This window comes from Prunus avium, chromosome 5 (genome assembly GCF_965620075.1).
Source record: "Prunus avium chromosome 5, drPruAviu1.hap1.1, whole genome shotgun sequence".
Taxonomy (NCBI): Eukaryota; Viridiplantae; Streptophyta; class Magnoliopsida; order Rosales; family Rosaceae; genus Prunus; species Prunus avium.
In genome coordinates, this window is record NC_142288.1 from 12,201,058 (window position 1) to 12,223,708 (window position 22,651).

Below are 22,651 nucleotides of genomic sequence, written 5' to 3' on the forward strand. Positions count from 1 at the left end.
GTTGGCTGTGTTGATGAGCAAATAATAGAAAGGCCAAATTCCATGGATGTTGTCACCTTGTGGCTCGCTATCTGAAGATGACCATCTGTAGTGGGAACCAGGGACGGACCCAGGATTTTAAAATGGGGTGGGCTAGATTTACCTTATTGAACTGTTAGATTTTAGGCTTATGGAATTGATCATATATATATAATGTAAGAACATATCATTTTTATTTTATTTGTTTAAAAGACCTATTTTACACCAACAATGCCAACTAAGGTCTACCATGATGAACAAAAATGAATTCAAAGAAATGAAAATTCATAAGAAAATTCAAAAATGAAAATTTATCATCACAAAGATAGAGTCAGATAGACACACGGCAACTAAGGGTAACACTACAATTATCCAATTAGTTCAAATTAATATTTCTGCTATAAATGGGATTAACATTAACACTAACTATAAGAAATAAATAAATAAAACTCACCTGGGCTATAGCCCAGGTTGTACAAGTCATAGGACCGTCCTTGGTGGGAACCCTTTAATTATCTATGCAGGCGAACCAGTTACGTCCAGAAGTTGCATCTGACGCTGGCATGCACGAACAAAAATGTCCTTTCAAGTTCATTAACTATTGACATGTTCATTAGAGGTGTCAAACGAGTGATTGATCCAGTCTGTTTAGAGTTGGCCCACTTAATAAATGAGTTGTGCCAGGCCCATTCATTTATAAAAATCATCAATTCCGGCCCGAGCTCACGGCCAAGTTTATATGGACTCGAGTGCTCGTGCCGGGCCACTAAACTGGCCAAGATTGGCCCACACCAAATTTGACTTATGTATTTTTTTTATATAATTTCATTTAAATATTTTTTACAATTATATATATGCGAACAAGATTTATTATTTGTCAAAAAAAATGGTCAATAACTTTTTTCAAAAGTACATTTAAATAGAAAATAACTAGATTATTGTTTAGATTTTACAAATTGAAATTTGAAAAAAAAAAATCATTATTTTATATATAAAGAAAACATTAAATTTTAATACATACTAGAATTTAAAAAAAATTAAAATTTATTTTAGAATTAAAAAAAATAATGGGTAGTTGTGTTCCATAAAAATAGGCCATTATTTGATTTTTCTTTTAATTTTAATTTTTTTAGATATGAAAAAGTGTGAATTTACCATATTATCCTCATTTAATTAATAATATCAATTCTTAATGTTTGCATTAACCAAGGGAATTCTCTGGTATTTTGAATGTTTCACCATTCTCTGCCTTTTGCTTTATATATATAGATTATTAGAGAAAAGAAATAGACTTAAATTAAATATAAATGTAATAATATAATATATTATTTTTCTTTAAAAGAAATAGACTTAAATTATTCTTTTCCTTAAATGCGATGACAGGATAATATCAAAATTCACGTTCACACAAGTGGCTTTGTACTTTTGCCCGTGCCTTTAATTTGTGGTCTCGGATTTGGATATCTTTGTATCATCTTGCTCCGAAAATTGACAAGAGCCTTTTGCCCTGAGGTTGAGGACAGTTCGACTTCCAACTGCAAATGGGGGGCCATGTAGAAATATGCCCCACGCCCGTGCCAATAATACAAGACACAGCATCCTGCCAAATTAAGCGAAGACAGAATATGTTCCAAGAGGTCCTTTGGAGTTTCTGAGAAAATCCATGTTCAGATTGCTGAAGGGTAGGACCTATCTTTAGCTTATGTCATTCAAAATTGAGTGTTTATTTTTTTTGTATACTCTCATTTTGGGGCGCCATAAAACATGAGTAGTAGTGTTAATGGTGGTAAGCTTAAATATTTCCAAATGCACAGACGATGATCTATAATCTAACCAAGATTATCTGATTATTTGAATATATATGAATCAAACCAAGATTATCTAACCACTTAACCACCAAGATTATCTAAAATTATGAACCTCCGAAGCTGATACAAATACTTCTTGCTAAAAATTATTCAAAAATCGTTGTTTACACCACCCCATTAAAACCAAGAAAAAGAAACCGAAACGCACCATCATCCCTCCTCCTCAGGCTCCAAAGTCAGCCTTTTGAACTCCTGCTCAAACCTCTCCACAGACCGGAATGGTAAGTGCTAAAATATGAATATGGGTTTTCAATATGTTCATATTGTTTATTCTTCTTCATAAGGAGGTATATATATAGGTTTACAGAGTGCTTTACAAGGAATAAGATACTATCAGGAATTAGGAAAGTATCTCCTAATTATACACAGATTTGTCAACTAAATGGAATGGGAAAGTAAATCCCTTAATTAATCAAGGAAATAATTCTCCTTGATTAATTAGGAGACTCACGTCAACACTCCTCCTCAAGTTGGTGCATATACGTCACCAATGCCCAACTTGGTAAGTGAGTCATAAAACACTCTGCTACAAACAGCTTTGGTTAAGATATCAGCTAATTGATCTTCTGATCTTACGAATGGTAGGCGGATGATCTTCTTCTCAATTTTTTCTTTGATAAAATGTCTATCCACCTCAACATGTTTGGTTCGATCATGTTGAACTGGATTATGGGCAATATCAATCGCTGACTTGTTGTCACAATGCAACTCCATTGGCTTTCCTGGCTTGAAACCCAGTTTTGTCAAGAGTCTTCTGATCCATAGCAATTCACAAACTCCATGAGCCATTCCTCGATACTCTGCTTCTGCACTAGACCGAGAAACCACATTTTGTTTTTTACTCCGCCAAGTTACTAGATTACCTCCCACGAAGGTGAAGTAGCCTGAAGTAGAGCGTCTGTCAGTAATGGATCTAGCCCAATCAGCATCTGTATATCCCACAACTTCAAGATCTCTATTTTTTGAGAACATTAATCCTTTTCCAGGGGCTAACTTTAAATACCTTAAGATTCGATCAACTGCATTCCTATGAGACACACTGGGTGAATGCATAAACTGACTAACCACACTCACAGCATATGCAATATCTGGTCTTGTGTGGGCTAAATATATTAACCTTCCAACAAGGCGTTGGTACTGTTCCTTATTGGTTGGTTCTTGATCCATACCTTCACACAACTTGTGATTCATCTCGATTGGTGTGTCAGCAGGCTTACATCCAAGCAATCCTGTTTCAGCAAGTAGATCCAATACATATTTCCTCTGTGACAGAAATATACCATTTGCGGACCTTGCTACTTCAATTCCAAGAAAGTACTTCAGATCACCTAAATCCTTAATCTCAAATTCCTGAGACAAATACTTCTGTAGTTTCAATTGCTCTCCTGTGTCGTTTCCAGTCACAACTATGTCATCCACATAAACAATCAGTGCGGTAAGTTTCTTTCCATCACGCTTCAGGAACAAAGTGTGATCCGCATTACTCTGTGTATATCCAAAAAACTTCATGGATTTAGTGAATCTACCAAACCATGCCCTGGGAGACTGCTTTAACCCATACAATGACTTTTTGAGCTTGCAAACTTGATTCCCTTTGTCATGAGTGAAGTTACATCCTGGTGGTAAGTCCATATATACTTCTTCTTCCAGGTCTCCATGTAAGAATGCATTTTTTACATCAAACTGATGTAATGGCCAATCGAGATTTGCTGCTAGAGACAGGAGGATTCTGATAGTTTTGATCTTGGCTACTGGGGCAAAGGTTTCTTGGTAGTCTATCCCATATCTCTGTGTGTATCCCTTTGCCACCAATCTAGCTTTATATCTTTCAACAGATCCATCTGCCTTGAGTTTCACAGTATAGATCCATCTGCATCCCACTGTCTTCTTTCCATGAGGTAATGGCACGAGTTCCCATGTGCCATTCTTCTGGAGAGCTCGCATTTCTTCATTCATGGCTTCTTTCCATTTTTGATCTTCTAGTGCTTCAGTTACACTGTTGGGAACAGGTATTTCGGCTAACTGCTTCACAAAGTGTACCCGTGACTCAGATAATCTGGTGAGAGATACATAATTGTTGATGGGATATTTCCCCTTTGCATTAATATCTGCTTCGTAGTGTACTGGGGGTTTACCACGATTCTTCCTTTTTGGAATCTGATATGTAGGCTCTGCGCCTTCTGAAATGCAATCAGTTATTTCATTAATGTTATCAGTTTCAGGTAGAGAAGTTACCTGAATGACGTCCTCAGCAGATGATTGGTGTGGTACTGGAGCTGAAGAATTTTCCGGAGCGGGCATAAACTCTTCAATTCTCTCCTCCTGAGTGTGATGGCTGGGATCGGACTGAAGCGGAACAATTTCAGCAAAAACTGGGGGGAGCGACCGGTCGTCAGGGTCAGGCGACCGGTCGTTTTCAGGCAGAGTCGTGGGCGACCGGTCGTTTTCATCTAGCGACCGGTCGCTTTCAGGCAGAGTCGTTTGCGACCGGTCGTTTTCATCTGGCGACCGGTCGCTTTCAGGCAGAGTCGTTTGCGACCGGTCGTTTTCATCTGGCGACCGGTCGTTTTCGTCGGGCGACCGGTCGTTTTCATCTGGCGACCGGTCGCTTTCAGGCAGAGTCGTTTGCGACCGGTCGTTTTCATCTGGCGACCGGTCGTTTTCGTCGGGCGACCGGTTGCTATAGATCGACGACCGGTCGTTCTGAGTCTGGAACGAATCTGGAAAAATGGCTGGAGTAAAAAATTCAGAAATGTGAGAAGGATCCTCCGGGGCATCCAAAAAATAGCTCTCCTGTTCCCGGAACGCAACATCCATGGAAGTATATACTTTCTGACTCGGCGGATGATAACACCGGTAACCTTTCTGATGAGGTGCATACCCAATGAACACACACTTGTCGGCACGGGGATCTAATTTGCCGCGTTGGTGATCATGTAAGTGGACAAAGATCACACAACCAAATATGCGGGGTTCCAGGTTTTGGGTGGGAGGTATTTGGCTATGGTGTTGGAGTGTTTGAAGGGGGGTTCGGAATTGGAGGATACTAGAGGGAATCCGATTGATAAGGTAAGCCGCAGAAAGGACGGCTTCGCCCCAAAAAGACCGAGGCATATTTGCACCAAAGAGGGATGCACGAACTACTTCCAGTAAGTGTCGATTCTTTCGTTCAGCCACACCATTCTGTTGAGGAGTGGACGGGCATGAGCGTTGATGGATGATACCGTGAGCTATGGTGTTGGAGTGTTTGAAGGGGGGTTCGGAATTGGAGAATACTAGAGGGAATCCGATTGATAAGGTAAGCCGCAGAAAGGACGGCTTCGCCCCAAAAAGACCGAGGCATATTTGCACCAAAGAGGGATGCACGAACTACTTCCAGTAAGTGTCGATTCTTTCGTTCAGCCACACCATTCTGTTGAGGAGTGGACGGGCATGAGCGTTGATGGATGATACCGTGAGCTTGGAAGAACTCATTAAGATCATGGTTGAGAAATTCCCCGCCATTGTCAGACCGAAGAACCTGAATTCGGGTATGAAATTGTGTCTCCACCATGTGATAAAACTGTTGAAACTTGGAACTGACTTCCCCTTTAGTTTTGAGAAGGGAAACCCAGGTCATGCGTGTGCAATCATCAATGAACGTGACAAACCATCTAGCTCCCCCGGGAGTGGTAATTTTAGAAGGGCCCCAAACATCAGAATGAACAAGGGAAAAAGGAATTAAACTTTTATTGGAACTTAAGGGAAAGGGAACACGATGGCTCTTGGCCAGTTCACAAATGTCACACTTAAAACTAGAACTCTCTAAATCTGAAAATAATGAAGGAAATAGCTTCTGTAAATATCCAAACGAAGCATGTCCAAGACGGCGATGCCATAACCATACTTCGGAAGTTTTCTTCTCAACACTCGTCCCCCCAATTTTGTAAGCTTGACTGAGGCTGGCTTCACTGTCAGATGCCAGGTCCAAATAGTAGAGTTTGCCCCTCCTAGTACCACAACCAATCGTCTTGCTGCTGAGAATGTCCTGAAAAACACAATGAGTAGGCCAAAAGGTTACAATGCAATTCAAAGCCGTAGTAATTTGGGCAACAGACAAGAGATTATGATGTAAGGATGGAACAATCAACACAGAATCCAAAGTGAGGGAGTCAGAGAGAGAGAGGGAACCCTCCCCAATCACCGGGGAGGGGGTACCATTGGCATTAGACACCACCGATTGAGAAGGCGGTGTATGAAAAATAATTTGTCCCGGATCAAAGGTCATGTGATCAGTGGCTCCGGTGTCAATGACCCATGTGTGTTTCTTTGAGGAACTATGCAAAACATAACCTTGGGTACCTGATGTAGCTACAGAGGCAGAGGCAGGAGCCGGTGCAGGTGGAGCAGCAGGACGGACAGGATCCGTGATGGAAGATGTGTGAAGGGAGGTGCTCCTATTCTTGCGAGGAGCTTTGGAGTGGTCCCACCAATCCGGGTACCCAATTAGTTCATAACAGCGAGCACGATTATGTTTGTTCCCACCACAATGAGTGCATTTGGTTTCTGGACGAGAGCTTGTGTTCTGAGTCTGAGAAGCGCCACCGGTAGAGGGTGGAGGGCCCCTCGGACGTTGAGTGGCCAGAACCGCAGTGTCTGGAGTACTGGCCATGATCAGTCGTTGTTGAGCTTCGCGACGTACATATGCAAAAGTTTGGTCAAGATCCAATTTGGGGTCTTTGCGCAGGATCTCCCCCCGGACTTGATCAAACTGAGGATCGAGCCCGGCAAGGAAAAGGTGAACACGAAGACGATCCAGTTCAGTCTGGCGCTCAGTGATGTCGGCGTCACAGTGCATGCGATTCGGGGTGCGATGATCAATCTCCTGAAAGATGGTCTGCAGTTGGCTGTAGTATTTGTGGACGGGAGCACCATTCTGTTTAATGGTGAACGCCCGTTTATTGAGATCAAACAGAAAAGTTTCATCCCCCCCATCAAAGTAGGTTTTCTTCACGGCATCCCAGATTTCCTTGGCGGTACTAAAACGGATGAACCGACCCATTAAGTCTGGAGACATGGAGTCGATGAGCCACCCTTTGACCCGAAAGTTCGCCGTACACCATTGGTTGTAAGTGGAGGAGGACTTAGGGGGCTGCGGAGTGTCGCCGGTGAGATACCCCAATTTTTCGCGACTAGCAATACGTAACTCCATGACCTGAGACCATAAGGCATAATTGGTCTCGGTCAAGGTGATGCCGGTAGGAAACGGAGCGTTGTCACTCTGAATAGTAACAATTTGGGGGGATGAGGAAGTGGATTCGGTGGTTTGGGAAACGATATCCATGGCAGCGGAAGGAAAAGAGGTAGGGTTTCGGGGTGTGTTTAGGGTTTTAGGGATTCAGGGGTCAGAGTTTCAGGATTCAGGGTTCCGGGATTCAGGAGTCAGGATTCAGGGATTCAGAGTGTTTGAGGGTTTCGGGGTGTGTTTGGGGTTTCGGGATTCAGGATTTAGAGTTTCAGGATTCAGGGTTTCGGGATTCAGGATTCAGGATTCAGGATTCAGGGATTCAGGATACGAGGGATTCAGGGATTCAGGATTCAGAGTTTCAGGATTCAGGGTTTCGGGATTCAGGATTCAGGATTCAGGATTCAGGGATTCAGGATACGAGGATACGGGTTCGAGAAATTCAATACGAGGATTTAGAGACAACCTAGGATCGATTGCTCTGATACCATGCTAAAATATGAATATGGGTTTTCAATATGTTCAGATTGTTTATTCTTCTCCATAAGGAGGTATATATATAGGTTTACAGAGTGCTTTACAAGGAATAAGATACTATCAGGAATTAGGAAAGTATCTCCTAATTATACACAGATTTGTCAACTAAATGGAATGGGAAAGTAAATCCCTTAATTAATCAAGGAAATAATTCTCCTTGATTAATTAGGAGACTCACGTCAACAGTAAGCACACTGGTACCAGAATCCTATATTTCTCTTTTTGGTTGCTGTCTCGAACATAGAAGCTAATCAAATTCACGGACTTGGCAGGTCCAGCAATTATCGGCTTCCCCCATCCGAAATCAACCTCTCCCACACCGGTACGTGTGTTGTCCGAAAGTATGAAGTTATTCCCTGCCAATTTAAGCGGCGGCCATCCCCGCAACACTAAAAGATCCGCGACTGATTTTATGTAATCTTGGTTCATTTTATACTTGGCCTCCTTCACCAAGTCCACCGCGTAACCCAATGGATTTTGACATAAAAGCTCAGCCGTCGAAACCACACCTGGGAATCCAATTCCATTGCCATAGAATCCCAAAGGAAGAACTACATTGTTGCGCTTTCCACGTGCATTGACGACCAATGAAAGACGAACAACCTCGTCTGGATCCATTGCGAGTGCAATTGTGCGGCACTTCCACGTACAAGCTGTTATCAGCTCAAATGTGGAGCAAGTGAGGTGTGGTGGAAGATGTTTTCTAGCAGCCCTTATCTCCTCAGGACCAAAATACAAACATTTCTGGACCAGGTCTTGCTGATCTTTACAGGCAATGACAGAGCCTTGAGAAATATTTTGGTCCCCGTATTCGTGATGCGTGTATGTAACTCTGGGTGGATCTCGGGCATTCAAGAGCTCTCGTTCCCATACTGGTGGAATTGATGGCGCATTTGCTCCTCGAGCTATCTCCCCAACTGCGTTCAAGAACTGGCCCAACCCTACTGCGTCACACAATGTGTGGTTTAGACGTAATGCAAATATGAAACCTCCACATTTCAGACGGGTCACCTGCCATATATAATTGAAAATACTTTCCGATGAATTAATAAACAATACAATTTCCTTTAACAATCTCAAAACAAAAGTTTGGATGAAATTTAAGAATTGAACAATGAAGTGTTTTCCAGAATTACATGCACACAAGTTTGTTTTCTCATGCTACATGTTTCTTTTTAGAGAACCCATTCTTAGCACTAAAACTATAAATAAACCCTACACTATTTAATTTCTATAAACAAACCAAAAAACACCCAAAAACTGACAGCTGGCCCTATTGAATTGAATTTTGATTATTAAATTACTTTAATGCCCTATTGAGTGTTTTGGACTTTTTTATGTGGTTTTGGGGTTGGGTTTGTTTTAAGAAATCAATGGCAGTTTTGTAATTTAAAACAAGTTAAAAGCCTTTTTGTTATGTTGTAAATGAGTTTTGGGTGTGTTTCTAAAGTCCATTTCATATAGGGTTTTTTTATAATTTGGATTCCTATATTGGGTATAATAGTGAATCTCCTTGTTTTTAATGATAATTTTATACTTCTAAAAAGAAAAACTCATCAAGATCAATCCAAAAAAGTTCGCAACTGAGTCTAAAATTAGTGAAAAAATAAATTTATATGTTATAAACAACATATAAGAACAAAAACTGTTTCAGCCACCGATAAACTAGAATTATTTTTTGATTCTGTTGTAAAGTAATGCATCAGTGACAATACTACTACCATTGCGTTCATTTACATCTATTTGTAACTAAATATCTCACGTAAACTAAAATTATTATGTTGAATATATATAATATACAGAAAACTTTAGTTGAGGGATTGAACTGTTTATATTTTGGGTTATTTGTAGAGGTCACTCAATTGGGTGTTGTGTTGCACCATTAGTCCATACCGTCAAGTTTCTCTAACGGCAGGGACTAATGGTGCAACACAACACCTAATTGAGTAACCTCTGTAACTATTTTGGAGTTGAGTGACCAAAATGTAACTCCAATTATAGTTGAGGGATCATTGCTACAAATAATCACTACTACAAAAAGGGCAAAAGACGACCAGAAAAAGACGACGGTAGAACAAAAAACCGTCGTTGTTTTTAAAAAGACGACGGTAACAAAAAACCGTCGTGGATAAGTGACTTAAACAACTAAAAAATGGAGATACTGTTGAGAATTTTTTTATAACGACGCACACAAATAAAAAAGCGTCATCTTATTAAAAAGCTTTTCTTTAGAGTTAAAATCTGACAAAAAAACAACGACAGCAGGTATGACAAGCGTCGTCTTTTAAAAATCAAGTGTCCTTTTTTTGGTAAAGACATGGTTGTTTTGAAAGAATTGTCGTCTATTATAAGTAAAGACGACGGTTTTTTATAAAAAATGTCGTCTATTATATGTAAAGACGACGGTTTTTTATAAAAAGGGTCGTCTATTATATGTAAAGACGACGGTTTTTTTATAAAAAAGGGTCGTCTATTATATGTAAAGACGACGGTTTTCATATAAAAAGGGTCGTCTATTATGAAGTAAAGACGACAGTTTTCATATAAAAAGGGTCGTCTATTATATGTAAAGACGACGATTTTTTATAAAAAAGGGTCGTTTATTATAAGTAAAGACGACGGTTTTTTTATAAAAAGGGTCGTCTATTATATGTAAAGACGACGGTTTTTTTATAAAAAGGGTCGTCTATTATATGTAAAGACGACGGTTTTTTAATAAAAAGGTTGTCTATTATATGTAAAGAAGACGGTTTGAAAAATAGCGTCGTTTGAAAAACTTTTTACGTCACTTTTTAAAAAACTATGACGTTGTTATGTGTGTACAACGTCATTTTAAAGAAATCATGGTTTAGAAATGCGCTCTTCGATAATCATCGACGGAAAACAAAAAAACCGTCGTTAACAATATAAATAAACATGACGCTTATTACATCTATACCCTAAACCCTAAACCCTAAACCCTAAACCATAAAATATAAACCCTAAATTATATATATATGTTTAAATAATTTTAGAAAAGGGATTATGGTTTTACAGCCTAATATATATTAACCATAAACCCTAAACCCCAAAAATAAACCTTTATCCCCCTAAACCCTAAACCCTAAACCATTAAAGTATAAGTGATGTTGTGACTCATGAAAACATTTTTCTTTTTTGTGGTAATTTTAAATTTGTATAACTCAAACTTAATTTTTTAAAGCTTAAGGGGGAAGAAAATATCTCAATGACTTCATAGGAGTTGACATTTCATTTTTTGGATTTATTTTAAATTTATTATGAATATTTCGAATTAAATAGAATAAAATATTATTAATAAAACCCACAAACCACGTCGGCATTAAGAAATTAAAGACGTTGTAAATCATAATAAACGACTTAATTTTAAAACAAACGAATGACGGATTATGTAAAGACGACGGTTTTTTATGAAAAGGGTCGTCTATTATATGTAAAGATGACGGTTTTTTTTTAAAAAGGGTCGTCTATTATATGTAAAGATGACGATTTTTTTATAAAAAGCGTCGTCTTTTAAAACACGCTAAAAAAAGGCCGCTTAAGTGAATTCGCGCTCGACAAATTTTCAAAATTTCCCCCGTCTTTGAAAACCTTATCTCTCATTAACAAGCGTCGTCTTTTAAAACACGCTAAAAAAAGGCCACTTAAGTGAATTTGCGCTCGACAAATTTTCAGATTTTCCCCCGTCTCTGAAAACTTTATCTCTCCCTCCTTGAAACCTCCTGAGCTCCTCTCTTCTTGAAACCCTCCTGAGCTATCTGAAACACTCCATCTCTCACCTTTCTACTCCTCATACGTACCTACCACCCATCGACGCCATCGAAGCAGCGACGCCGTCAACGCCATCGACGCAGCGACGCCATCAATGCCATCGTTCTTCGCATCAGTCATCACTAGCCGCCATCGACGCCATATGCACAGTCAACGACGACGATGTCCTTGAAAACATATCTAGAGACCTTGCGAGATGGGAAAATCCTAGAACATCAGATCTGGTCTTCGATGTCTCCTGAGGTTCGATGACAGATCTCCATCACGCCTTCTTGGTGAGCTCTCGCCATCCACGTCACAGAAGCAACTCTAAGTTAGTCAAAATGTTCTTCTGTATTGTGTTACAAATGAACTTTTCCTGCATAAGCTTATGCTTGTATAGATGATGCATATTTTGTGTTAGTTAAGATGACCTTGAAAACAGATCTAGAGACCTTGCGAGATGGGAAAATCCTAGAACATCAGATTTGGTCTTCGATGTCGCTTGAGGTTCGATGACAGATCTCCATCGCGCCTTCTTGGTGAGCTCGCCATCCACGTCACAAAAGAAACTCTAAGTTAGTCAAAATGTTCTTCTGTATTGTGTTACAAATAAACTTTTCCTGCATAAGCTTATGCATATTTTTTGTTAGTTAAAATGACAGCAAGATAATGTAATCTTATTGTGATTTTTGATTGCTCAGGTAAGATGACATGGCAAATAGGTGCTGCAGCTTATATCAAGTGCAGCTCAAAGGCCAAGATGACAACTTAGAAGAATATAAGATCCATTTGACCAAGATGACTTAGAACACTACTCCAAGATGATAGCTGAATGTGGAGAACAAGTACAAATTGTGGAAGATACAACAACCATAGGTTAATGCTTTGGACATGGTATTTTGTAATTATAGGTTATAATGTTATAAATATGGTATTTTGTATGGATATAGTAGGAATCAAGATTGGTAAACAATGTAATTACAATTGAATCTTCAAGTTTTATGAAAGAAATAATTTTTTAGGATATCTAAAATGAAATTAGTACATCATTTTTACAGATAATAAACGGCGATTTTTTGGAACAAAACCGTCTTTTTTAGATTTAATAGACGACTTTGGATATAATAAACGACGGTTTTTTCAGAAAAAGTGTCATCTTTACATTTAAATAGACGACGATTTTTCAGAAAAAGTGTCGTATTTACATTAAATAGACGACGGTTTTTTTCAGAAAAAGTGTCGTCTTTACATTTAAATAGACGACGGTTTTTTCAGAAAAAGTGTCGTCTTTACATTAAATAGACGACGGTTTTTTCAGAAAAAGTGTCGTCTTTATATTTAATAGACGACGGTTCTATAAAAAAAAAGTGTCGTCTTTACATTCAATAATGACGGTTTTTTCAGAAAAAGTGTCGTCTTTACATGTAATAGACGACGGTTCTTTTAAAAACCGTCGTTTTTACATATAATAGACGACGGTGAATTACCGTCGTAGTTTGACTTTCAAAAAGACGACTGTCGATTTAACGACGGTTTGAAAAAGAAAAAGACGACGGCGTTTCCCCGTCGTCTATGTCAATTTTTGTAGTAGTGAATCCTAACTGAAAAGTCACATTTGCCCATCAATAATCTAAGAGATGCTTGTCATGTTATCATTTTAAACAGAAAAAGTCACAAACTTGACGATAGGGACTAATGGTGCAACACAACACCCAATTGAGTGACCTCTGCAACTAATATTTGAGTTGAGTGACCAAAATGTAACTTCAAGTATAGTTGAGGGACCATTGCTACGAATAACCTTTATCTTTTAGATATTCCAACAAAGATTGCCTTTTGAAAAAATTACTTGAGTCGGAAATCACTACTACATTTTAGTCTTTGCGCGACGACTTTTTGAGCGACGACGGATAATTCGTCGCGCAAAATACTTTCGTGCGACGGGTAACAGAAATCGTAGCGCAAAACTGGGCGACAAAATAATTCGTCGCGCAAAATATGTTTGCGTGACAAGAAGAAAGAGCGTCGCATAAAGACGTCCGGAAAACGCGTGAAAAAATTTATTTGGCGGTGAACTTTGCGCGACAGTATCTATCGTCGCGCAAAAAAAAGGCGCGAAAAAAGGAGCAATGTTGGTAGCATTTCGCGCCAAAAAATTGCTCGACGGCAGATTGAGCAACAGGAATTTCGTCGCGCAATGTTTGTGCGACGAATGACAAAGCGACAGATAACACTTTTTCGTCGCGCAAAAAACCGATGTCGACGGACCCTTGCGCGACTGGGAAATAACCTTTGCGTGACGAGTACCTGGTTTGCGCAACAGATATTGTACGACGAAAAAAATTGTTGTCGTCGCGCAAAGGCAGAATCTTGCGCGACGATAAAACCTATCCGTCGCGCAAACTCGTCGTCTATACAAAGATCAGCACGTCCATGGCAGAGGCAAACTGCAAAAAAATTTGCAGTTTGCCTCTGCTGTCCTCTGCTGTTTCTGCGTCTGTCTCGAGCATTATCGGCCCACAAAACTCGTCATTTTCATTTCGTTTATGAGTTGAGCTACTTCTGCCTCTGATACGGTCATTGGGTATGCATTTTTTATCGTTAGTATAAAATTTTTACTGTAAATTCATACTAACATCATTAATTTCTTTGTATATAGGAATATTATATGTGATTAGCGATTAGTGGAGAACGATTTAGAAGGTATTTTCGTTGTTTTATAATATAAAATTTATTACATTATATTTATATTGATTTATGAAATTATGTTTATAATATGTTGTTAAATTATGCATGTACGTTAATGTACGAAGTTAATTGAAATTAACTTTGTACATTTTTTTTTTTGTAAAGCTTAGTTCCCGTTCGAGGTTAGTTGGACCGCGCATGGGTGGGTAAACCACAACTACGGTCCAATTAATTCTTGAATTGTCCCATATTTTGGACAGTTTGGAAATGCATAGTCATGTCACGTAGTTTACAGCTACAAGATTAGGTTTCGATTGTGGAGATTTCGGTGTTGTCTCGGTACGTTCTTCGGTGGTATGTAGGTATTTTATATCTACGGTACACCTCAAGAACTATACCGAGATGCTGCTGAAATTCATCCACGTCGAAATCTAATCTCATGTAGCTGTAAATTACATGACATGACTATGCATTTCCGAATGGGATAGGGCCCTTACCGGAGGCATAAGGAAAGATTTTGTACGAATACAATATGATTGTTGTATTGTGATTGTGGTTCCAGGAAAGATGAGCAGGAGGTGGATACAGAACCCGAATAGGTGCGCAGGAGAATACTTGGATGGAATCGAGGATTTTATTGACTTTGCACGGACACACAACCCAGGTGCAACTAGAATCCGGTGTCCTTGTAGGAGGTGTAACAACATGTTGTGGGAGACAATTGAACAAGTTCGATTTCATTTAGTAAGGAATGGAATGATTGAGACATACAACACTTGGAACCATCACGGGGAACAAGTAGACATCGCTTCGTCTTCAGGGGCCACAAGAGTGGACAATGTTGAACCTATTGTGGATCCTAATGAACAAGTCAGGGATATTATAAATGATGCTTTTCCATTTGCTTCGACCAGCAGCACTCAGGAAGGAGAAGATGATGTGCCTACACCAATGGACAGTGCAGAGTTCGAACAGTATGAAAACCTGTTACGAAATGCCAACCAAGAGTTATACCCGGGGTGCGAGAGCTTTTCCGTTCTGACGGCGATTGTGGAGCTAATGCACGGGAAAATAAAGTATCGTATGTCGAACCTGTGTTTCGATTACTTTTTGGGGGTTTTCAAGAAAATGCTTCCAACGGACAATTGTTTGCCGAAAGATCACAGACAGGCACAGAAGATGTTGAGTGGTCTTGGATTGGGTTATGAAAAGATCCACGCTTGCAAAAAAAATTGCATGTTATTCTATAAAGAGTATGAAACGTTGGATACATGCCCTATATGCAATGAATCAAGGTTCAAACAGACATCTTAGAATAGAATGAGTAAGATTCCAGAAAAAGTCATGCGTTATCTGCCCCTGAAACCAAGGTTGCAGCGATTGTATATGTCGACGCATACTGCCACAGACATGAGATGGCATAAGGAAAAACGGGTAGACGACGATGTGATGCGGCATCCTGCAGATGGGGAGGCATGGAAATATTTCGATCGAACGTTCCCAGAGTTTGCTGCTGATCCCCGAAATGTGAGGTTGGGACTTGCCACTGACGGATTCAATCCGTACGGGGTTCTAAACCAACACCACAGCACTTGGCCGATTTTCGTATTTCCATATAATTTGCCGCCTTGGAAATGCATGAGAAAAGAGTACATGATGATGACTGTTTTGATAACTGAGGATCCTAGCAGGTCAATCGATGTGTACTTAAGGCCGTTGGTTGATGAGCTCAAAGATTTATGGACAAACGGGGTGCGCACGTACGATAAATCTACTAGGAAGATGTTCACTTTGCGGGCGGCAGTTATGTGGATTGTGAATGATTTTCCCGCATATGCAATGGTTTCGGGGTGGAGCACAAAGGGTTATATGGCATGCCATGTATGCAAGGAAGATGTAACTTCCGGTTGGCACGCTGGAAAAGTGTGTTACCTTGGGCATCGAAAATGGTTGCCATGGGACCACGAGTGGCGGGAGAAGGACATAGAGTTTGACGGGAACAAAGAGCGTCGAGCAAAACCTAGAGAATGGTCCGGTGATCAGATCTTGGAACAGCTTAACCGTTTGGATTTTGCTTCGTTCGGGAAAACAGTTAGTTGGACCAGACCTGCTACACATATGAACTGGACGCACAAGTCTATGTTTTTTGAGCTCCCATATTGGTGAAACTAAAATTGAGGCACAATCTCGACGTTATGCATGTTGAGAAAAATGTGTTTGACACATTGATGGGAACGATTCTAGATATCAAGGGTAAGACAAAGGACACTCCGAAAGCTCGTCTTGATTTGGAAAGAATGGGCATACGAAAGGATTTATGGCTGAAAAGGGGCACTGATAAAGCTATACGGGATCTTGCATTTTTTTCCATGAAACCGAATGACAACAAAGAGTTTCTACACTTCATATCGTCTATAAAGTTTCCTAACGGGTATGCTTCTAATATCGCACGTTGCGCGAGGGTTGACGGGGGTAAATTTACTGGACTCAAGAGTCACGACTGCCATGTGTTTATGCAACGCCTACTTCCTGTGGGGATTCGACACCTATTGCCGGAAGATGTAGTCAAGCCAATCATACTGTTGTCCAGATTTTTTTCCCAACTGACGGCAAAAACGTTGCGAAAGATAGACATTGATCAGTTGCGCCATGACATTGTCCAAGTCTTATGCAAGTTTGAGATGATATTCCCTCCGGCTTTCTTCACGAGTATGATTCACGTGATGGTTCACTTGCCAGAAGAGGCATTGCTTGCTGGTCCAGTCAACTATCGCTGGATGTATCCAATAGAAAGGTATATAATCATCATCATTTGTGTATATGTCATTATCTCATGCTTCCTACTTGCTAATTTGCATCTTTTCGTTTTATTTTGGCAGGCTACTCGGAGAGCTAAAAAAAAGCGTACGCAACAAAGCGAAGCCCGAAGGATCAATTGTAGAGGCTTGGGTTCAATATGAGGCGCTTACTTTCTGTGGAATGTATTTAAAGGATGTGGACACGGCTTTCAATCGACCTCAGCGTAATAATGATGGATGTCTGAGAAATGAGCAACTTTCTGTTTTTGCCCAAAGCGCACGACCCTTTGGAGATCCTGTACGAGGAGAATCGTTTTCCAGAAATGACATGGAGGTAGCTCATTGGTTCGTATTGAACAATTGTGATGAGATATTGGCATACTTAGATGAGCATGAAGAGATGATGAAGCGAGAACATCCATCACATTTGTATTCCATGAAACACCGTGAATTGTTTCCACAATGGTTTTTGGAATATGTAAGTTATAAATGTTTTCTAATTGATATATATATTGTGCTATTATATTTTTCCAAACTAACATACGAATGTTTTTTTTATAATATTAGGTGAATAAGTTGAAATCAGAGAATTCCCCCACTTATATTGAAGAGTTATATAACTTGGCATTCGGCCCACTCCGAGCAGAATTGTTCTCAGGTTGCCATGTTAACGGCGTCAAGTTTTTAGGGACTGCACGAGATGACAAGTTGTGTACGCAAAACAGCGGTGTCCATGTTTCAGGTGGAGGTGAAAGTACGGACATTGATTTCTATGGCAAACTCACAACTGTCGTGCAATTGCTTTACAAAGACCGATACCAAGTGATCATGTTCAAGTGTCGATGGTTTGATACGAACCCAAATAGGCAGGGAAGTATTAAAATCGATCATGGGTTACTATCTGTGAACATGAGCAGAACTTGGTATGATGACGACCCTTACATTTTGGCAAACATGGCAAAACAAGTTGTGTATCTAAATGACCCTAAAGCGGGGAACGATTGGAAAGTTGTTCAGCATATGGATCAGAGGAACGTGTATGCTATACCAGAACTAGACCCATCTAACAACGACGTCGACGTAGTTGACCAACGTTTAGACTCTTCCATGGAAAATGATGCACATACACTTCTTGATACAAATGTTGTTTAAGAACCATTTCAGATTGACGGAGTGTCTTCAAGAGAAATACCAATTCAGTCAATTATAATTGACCTCGGTGATCTTCCGCGATACGATCCAACCATGGGCCCGAACAACGACGATGATGTACTTATGGAGGAGGAGGAGGAAGAGGAAGAGGAGGAGGAAGAAGAATGGGAGACGGATAGTGATGATAGTGATGATAATGAAGGTTATTATAGTTCATCTGATGAATAATGTAATTTATTTGTAATGTAATGAAATGTACTTGTTATATCAAAACCTTATAAATATATGCTGAAATGAAATGTACATGTTTTCTCTTTGTGTCAGTGACTTTCCCTAATTAACGTCACATATATGCATAGAGTTTTGTAAAAAGACGACTGAATAAAGGTATGACAAAATATAAATATAGTATGACAAAATGGCAATTCTATAACTTATCATATAAATATATGATATCCAAACCATATAAATATATGCTTTATCACGTCCCCTAAAACAAGTTGTGATCATCTTTTGCCTATACAGTAAATATAAATATAGTATAAAAAAATATTTACACTAAATGTCAATATAAATTTTTTTTTTTAAAACAACCCTTTGCGCGACGAATAACTAATCTGACGTCGCCACAGACACGTTTGCGCGACGATTACCTCCGTCTCGCAAGACAAATTTTCCAAAAAAATTTACAAGTGTCCCGGAATAGTTTCGAAGTGTCACTTGCGCGACGGAATAATAACAGCGTCGTTAAGTTAACCCTTGCGAGACGAAAAACCTTCGTCTCGCAAGATTAATTTTCCTAAAAATACAAGCGCAGGAAATAGTTTAAAAGTGCTCTTTGCGCGACGAGTTAAGTATACCTCGACACAATAACATTTGCGCGACGAAGAATGTTTGTTGTGCAAACTATTTACAGGCGAAAACTTTCCTTCATCGCGTAAACCAATTTAATTTTTTTAAAAATATTTCTATACATGACACTTAGGAATTTAAACTGAGTATTCACTAGTATAAAGGGTTTTAAATGAAGATCAAACTCTGTCATTGGATTCATATAGGGTGAAGGAGTGTATCCGTAAAAAATCTTCGAAATCGGGGTAAAATTGACCGTTAAATCGTGATTTTTCCTTTATAACCGTTGAAAACTTTTGTCCCGTTACCTGATCTATGTACCTTTTTTTTTTTCAATTTTTGGCGTATACGATCTCTAAGTAGAAACAAACAAGTGTGACGGTTGGATCGATGAAAAAAGTTTTCTATAATGCATAGGTCATCCATACAATATAGTTACTAACTATTAAGAGTTTATATATAAACTCCTTAAGTATAACATAAGATTTTGTGATATCCACTAGTGTAAATAATTTGAAATGAAGATCAAATAATGTCATTGGATTCATGTTGGGTGAAGGATTGTATCCATAAAAAATTATCGAAATCAGAGTAAAATTGACCGTTAAATCGTGATTTTTCCTTTATAACCGTCGAAAACTTTTGTCCCGTTACTTGATCTCTATAAGTTTTTTTTTTCCCATTTTTGGTGTATACGATCTCTAAGTATAAGCAAATAAGTTTGACGGTTGGATCGTTGAAACTAGTTTCGTAGAATGTGTATGCCATAAAAAACAATTTGTTTAAAATTTTATACCACAATTGGCGCGACGAGTAATTGTCGTCGCCCAAACTATATGCGACGAGTAACTGTCGTCGCGCAATGTGATGATGGCGTTCAGGGTTTTCGTGATCAGGGTTCAGGGTTCAGGGTTTAGGGTTTAGGGTTTAGGGTTTAGGGTTTAGGGTTTAGGGTATGATGTTTACGCGACGCAATGTTTTCGTGACCCCGTCGCGCAAGGTCGTGAAATTTTGGCGGTTCAATTGCCGCTACTGCAACGGCTTTGCGCGACGCTTGTGATGATATTTTGTAGCGCAAAATTCATATTTACGCGACAGCGCATATTTCCGTCGCGCAAGGTACCGCCAATTTTAAGTCAAAACGCTCGTTTTGCCCTTTGCTGATTTGCGCGCCGAAGGGTCTATGATTCGTCGCGCAAAGGTCTGTTAATAATTCGACAGTTTCAGACCTTCTGGTTCATTCTCGCTACCGCTCTCTCTTCTCTCTCTCTCTCTCTCTCTCTCTCTCTCTCTCTCTCTCTCTCTCTCTCTCCTCCGGCCACCACCTCAACTCTCCACGTTAACGACCGGGCGGCCGCCGCCAACGAACTCAGCCCTTTCCGAGCCACCGCCGCAACGATTGGCTTCGAGAAACCGGCGGGAGTTCATCTGGTTTTGGGCGAATAACTCCGGCTTCGTTCTCCCTCCTCCGGCCTCCAAATCTGATGAGTGAGGTATGCTTTTCCCTCTATTTTTTATTATCTAGCTGATGGTTGGGTAGGATTTGTTAAATTTGTAGCGTACGTTGTCTAATTTTGTAACTCAGATTTTGGCCGGATTTCGGGATGAAATTCCGGCCACTTCCGGCCATTTTTTGGCCTATGTCCGAGAACAAAACTGCCTCTATTCGATGTCCTGAACCTAGGGTAGGAAGATTGGCCCTTCATTTTGAGATGTTTCCAGCAATCGTTATCGCTTTTTCACATCCATGCGCTGCTGCCGCGTGTGGCGGCGCTAGGGAAATGTAGCAAAACCACATTGTGTCCCAATGCGATCCCCTAGTTGTCATGAGCGCGTAGGTGTGTTCGGATTCCAATTTGGATACCGTTTCAGCATCGAACGGATTTCGCCTATTGTGCAATTTAACGGTTTGATTTGTTCGGACCATTGGATGAAACTCAAACTCACGTATGATGTACCTTGTATGTCTAGGATCGTATAGGATTCAACGGATTGTGGATCGGAGTCCCGGATACTCCGAAATCGCAAAGCGTACACTTTAATTAAATTTGTAATATTGTTAAAATATGCTTAGTTTATATGTTTGTAAATTTGATTTATTTGTATGTTTGTTAGCTTAGTTTATATAATGACCCTAAATTGGAATAATTTTTATGTTTTATAATTAATGAAGAATGTTTTATATTTTTGTTATATTTTATTTGTTTTATTTGTTATATTTGTTATTAGACGTTGACCCTATTTTAAATGAAATGAAATAAATGTTATATTTGTTATTAGATTGTTGTATTACAGTAACTATTTTTTTTAAACTTTGGTGCTTGTTTTTATTGCAAGATGTCAAACCTAATCAGCAGAAGTCATAAGACGGGGATACCTTCATGTAGTTTGCCTCCCCCGATTATGACGTCACCTCCCTCTGCCCCACCACAGTTTCCCGACTTGCCAGTGGGTCCCATCGGCCCTCATGCACCGGCGTCATCAGAGTCATCAGTGGCGCAACCTATTAGCGCCAGGCGGCGTCATCGCATTTCCAGCACCACCGACACCACTTCGAGCGGACCAGGTAAAGATTTCCTTCAACTACAGATGTTTCGTATCAATATTTTAGTCAAATTTGTTAACTAACATTAATTTCATATTTCTTTGCAGCCAAGAAGAACACCCGGGGACCGTGTCGCCAGTTGGCTACGTCGAAGGTCACCCGGGTGACCAACTCTCGTATCAACATCAGATACGACGATCGTCATCGGGCTGCCCCAACGGCAGACCAACATAGCTCATTGGCGCACGATGTTGGTTCAGTCGTTCGGACCTATTGTCCGATGAAATGGAAGTCTTGGAAGGTTATGCCTGATGCGGTGCATAACGAGATGCATGGACACCTGTCGGTATGTATCCTACATTTTAATTGTTTTCCCTTCCAATTTTATATATTTTTAATATTTAATGTATGTAATTAATTTATTGTAGATGAACTACAATTTAGAGAACGTCGACGATGAGTTGTTGGGGTACATCAACAGACTCTTCGCTGACAGGTACAAGCAGTGGAAGAGCGACCTGCACCACCACTTTCAGGCATTTGATGATCCGCAGGCCGCTCTTCGGCAGGGTTGCCCGAAGGAGCTTGAGGGGCGGGAGGATAGTTGGGAGTGGCTCTGTGGTCATTTTCAGGAGGCCGATTATGTGGTATTTTTTTTATATTAAGTTCAAAATTATTACACGTTTCTTACTAATGTTTATTTAATTTTTTAATATTTCATTTCAATTTCAAATAATACGTTTTAATTTTTGTATAACAGAAGATGGCTAAAGCAAATAAGGGCAATAGGGAGAAGAAGACTCTTCTCCACCATTCAGGTTCCAGGCCCTTCTCCTATAGGATGGATGAGCGGTGTCGGGTAATAATAAAGTCGTTTTTATTTAATTTTTAATATGTCATTAATGTTAATTTGTTTTTTTTTGTACTAACATTTTTCTTCTCTTGTTCAATTTAGGAGGGGTCCAAATTCCCAGAGATTGACGTCTTCGGCGACGTTTATGTTCGACCTGGGAATGAGTTGGCGGAGTCCCTTCATGTAAGTAGTCTTTAATTTTAATTATTATCTTACGCGTTCAAGTTTCAGGGTTATTATATGAATTTTAATTAATATTTTATGTTATATTAAACAGACGACCATGAAGGAGAAGAGCCAGTTGGTTCTTCAGGAGTCCGCCTCCCAGCTTCCTCCCGATACGCC

At 39.7% G+C, this 22,651-nt stretch overlaps 2 protein-coding genes across 2 annotated transcripts; both read right to left on the reverse strand.

Moving 5' to 3' along the window:
* Positions 1–3,266: 3,266 nt before the first annotated feature.
* Positions 3,267–21,291, reverse strand: LOC110758516 (alcohol acyl transferase 1 allele RGa-like). Its single transcript, XM_088253701.1, has 3 exons — positions 21,286–21,291; positions 7,832–8,658; positions 3,267–4,232 (listed from the first exon to the last, which is right to left on the reverse strand). The coding sequence occupies exons 1-3, from the start codon at positions 21,289–21,291 to the stop codon at positions 4,118–4,120; spliced, it is 948 nt and encodes a 315-aa protein (XP_088109827.1). The 3' UTR covers positions 3,267–4,117.
* On the reverse strand, positions 5,056–7,209 carry LOC148294321 (uncharacterized). The gene is made up of 2 exons (XM_088253295.1): positions 6,228–7,209; positions 5,056–5,474 (listed from the first exon to the last, which is right to left on the reverse strand). The coding sequence occupies exons 1-2, from the start codon at positions 7,207–7,209 to the stop codon at positions 5,056–5,058; spliced, it is 1,401 nt and encodes a 466-aa protein (XP_088109421.1).
* Positions 21,292–22,651: the final 1,360 nt, after the last annotated feature.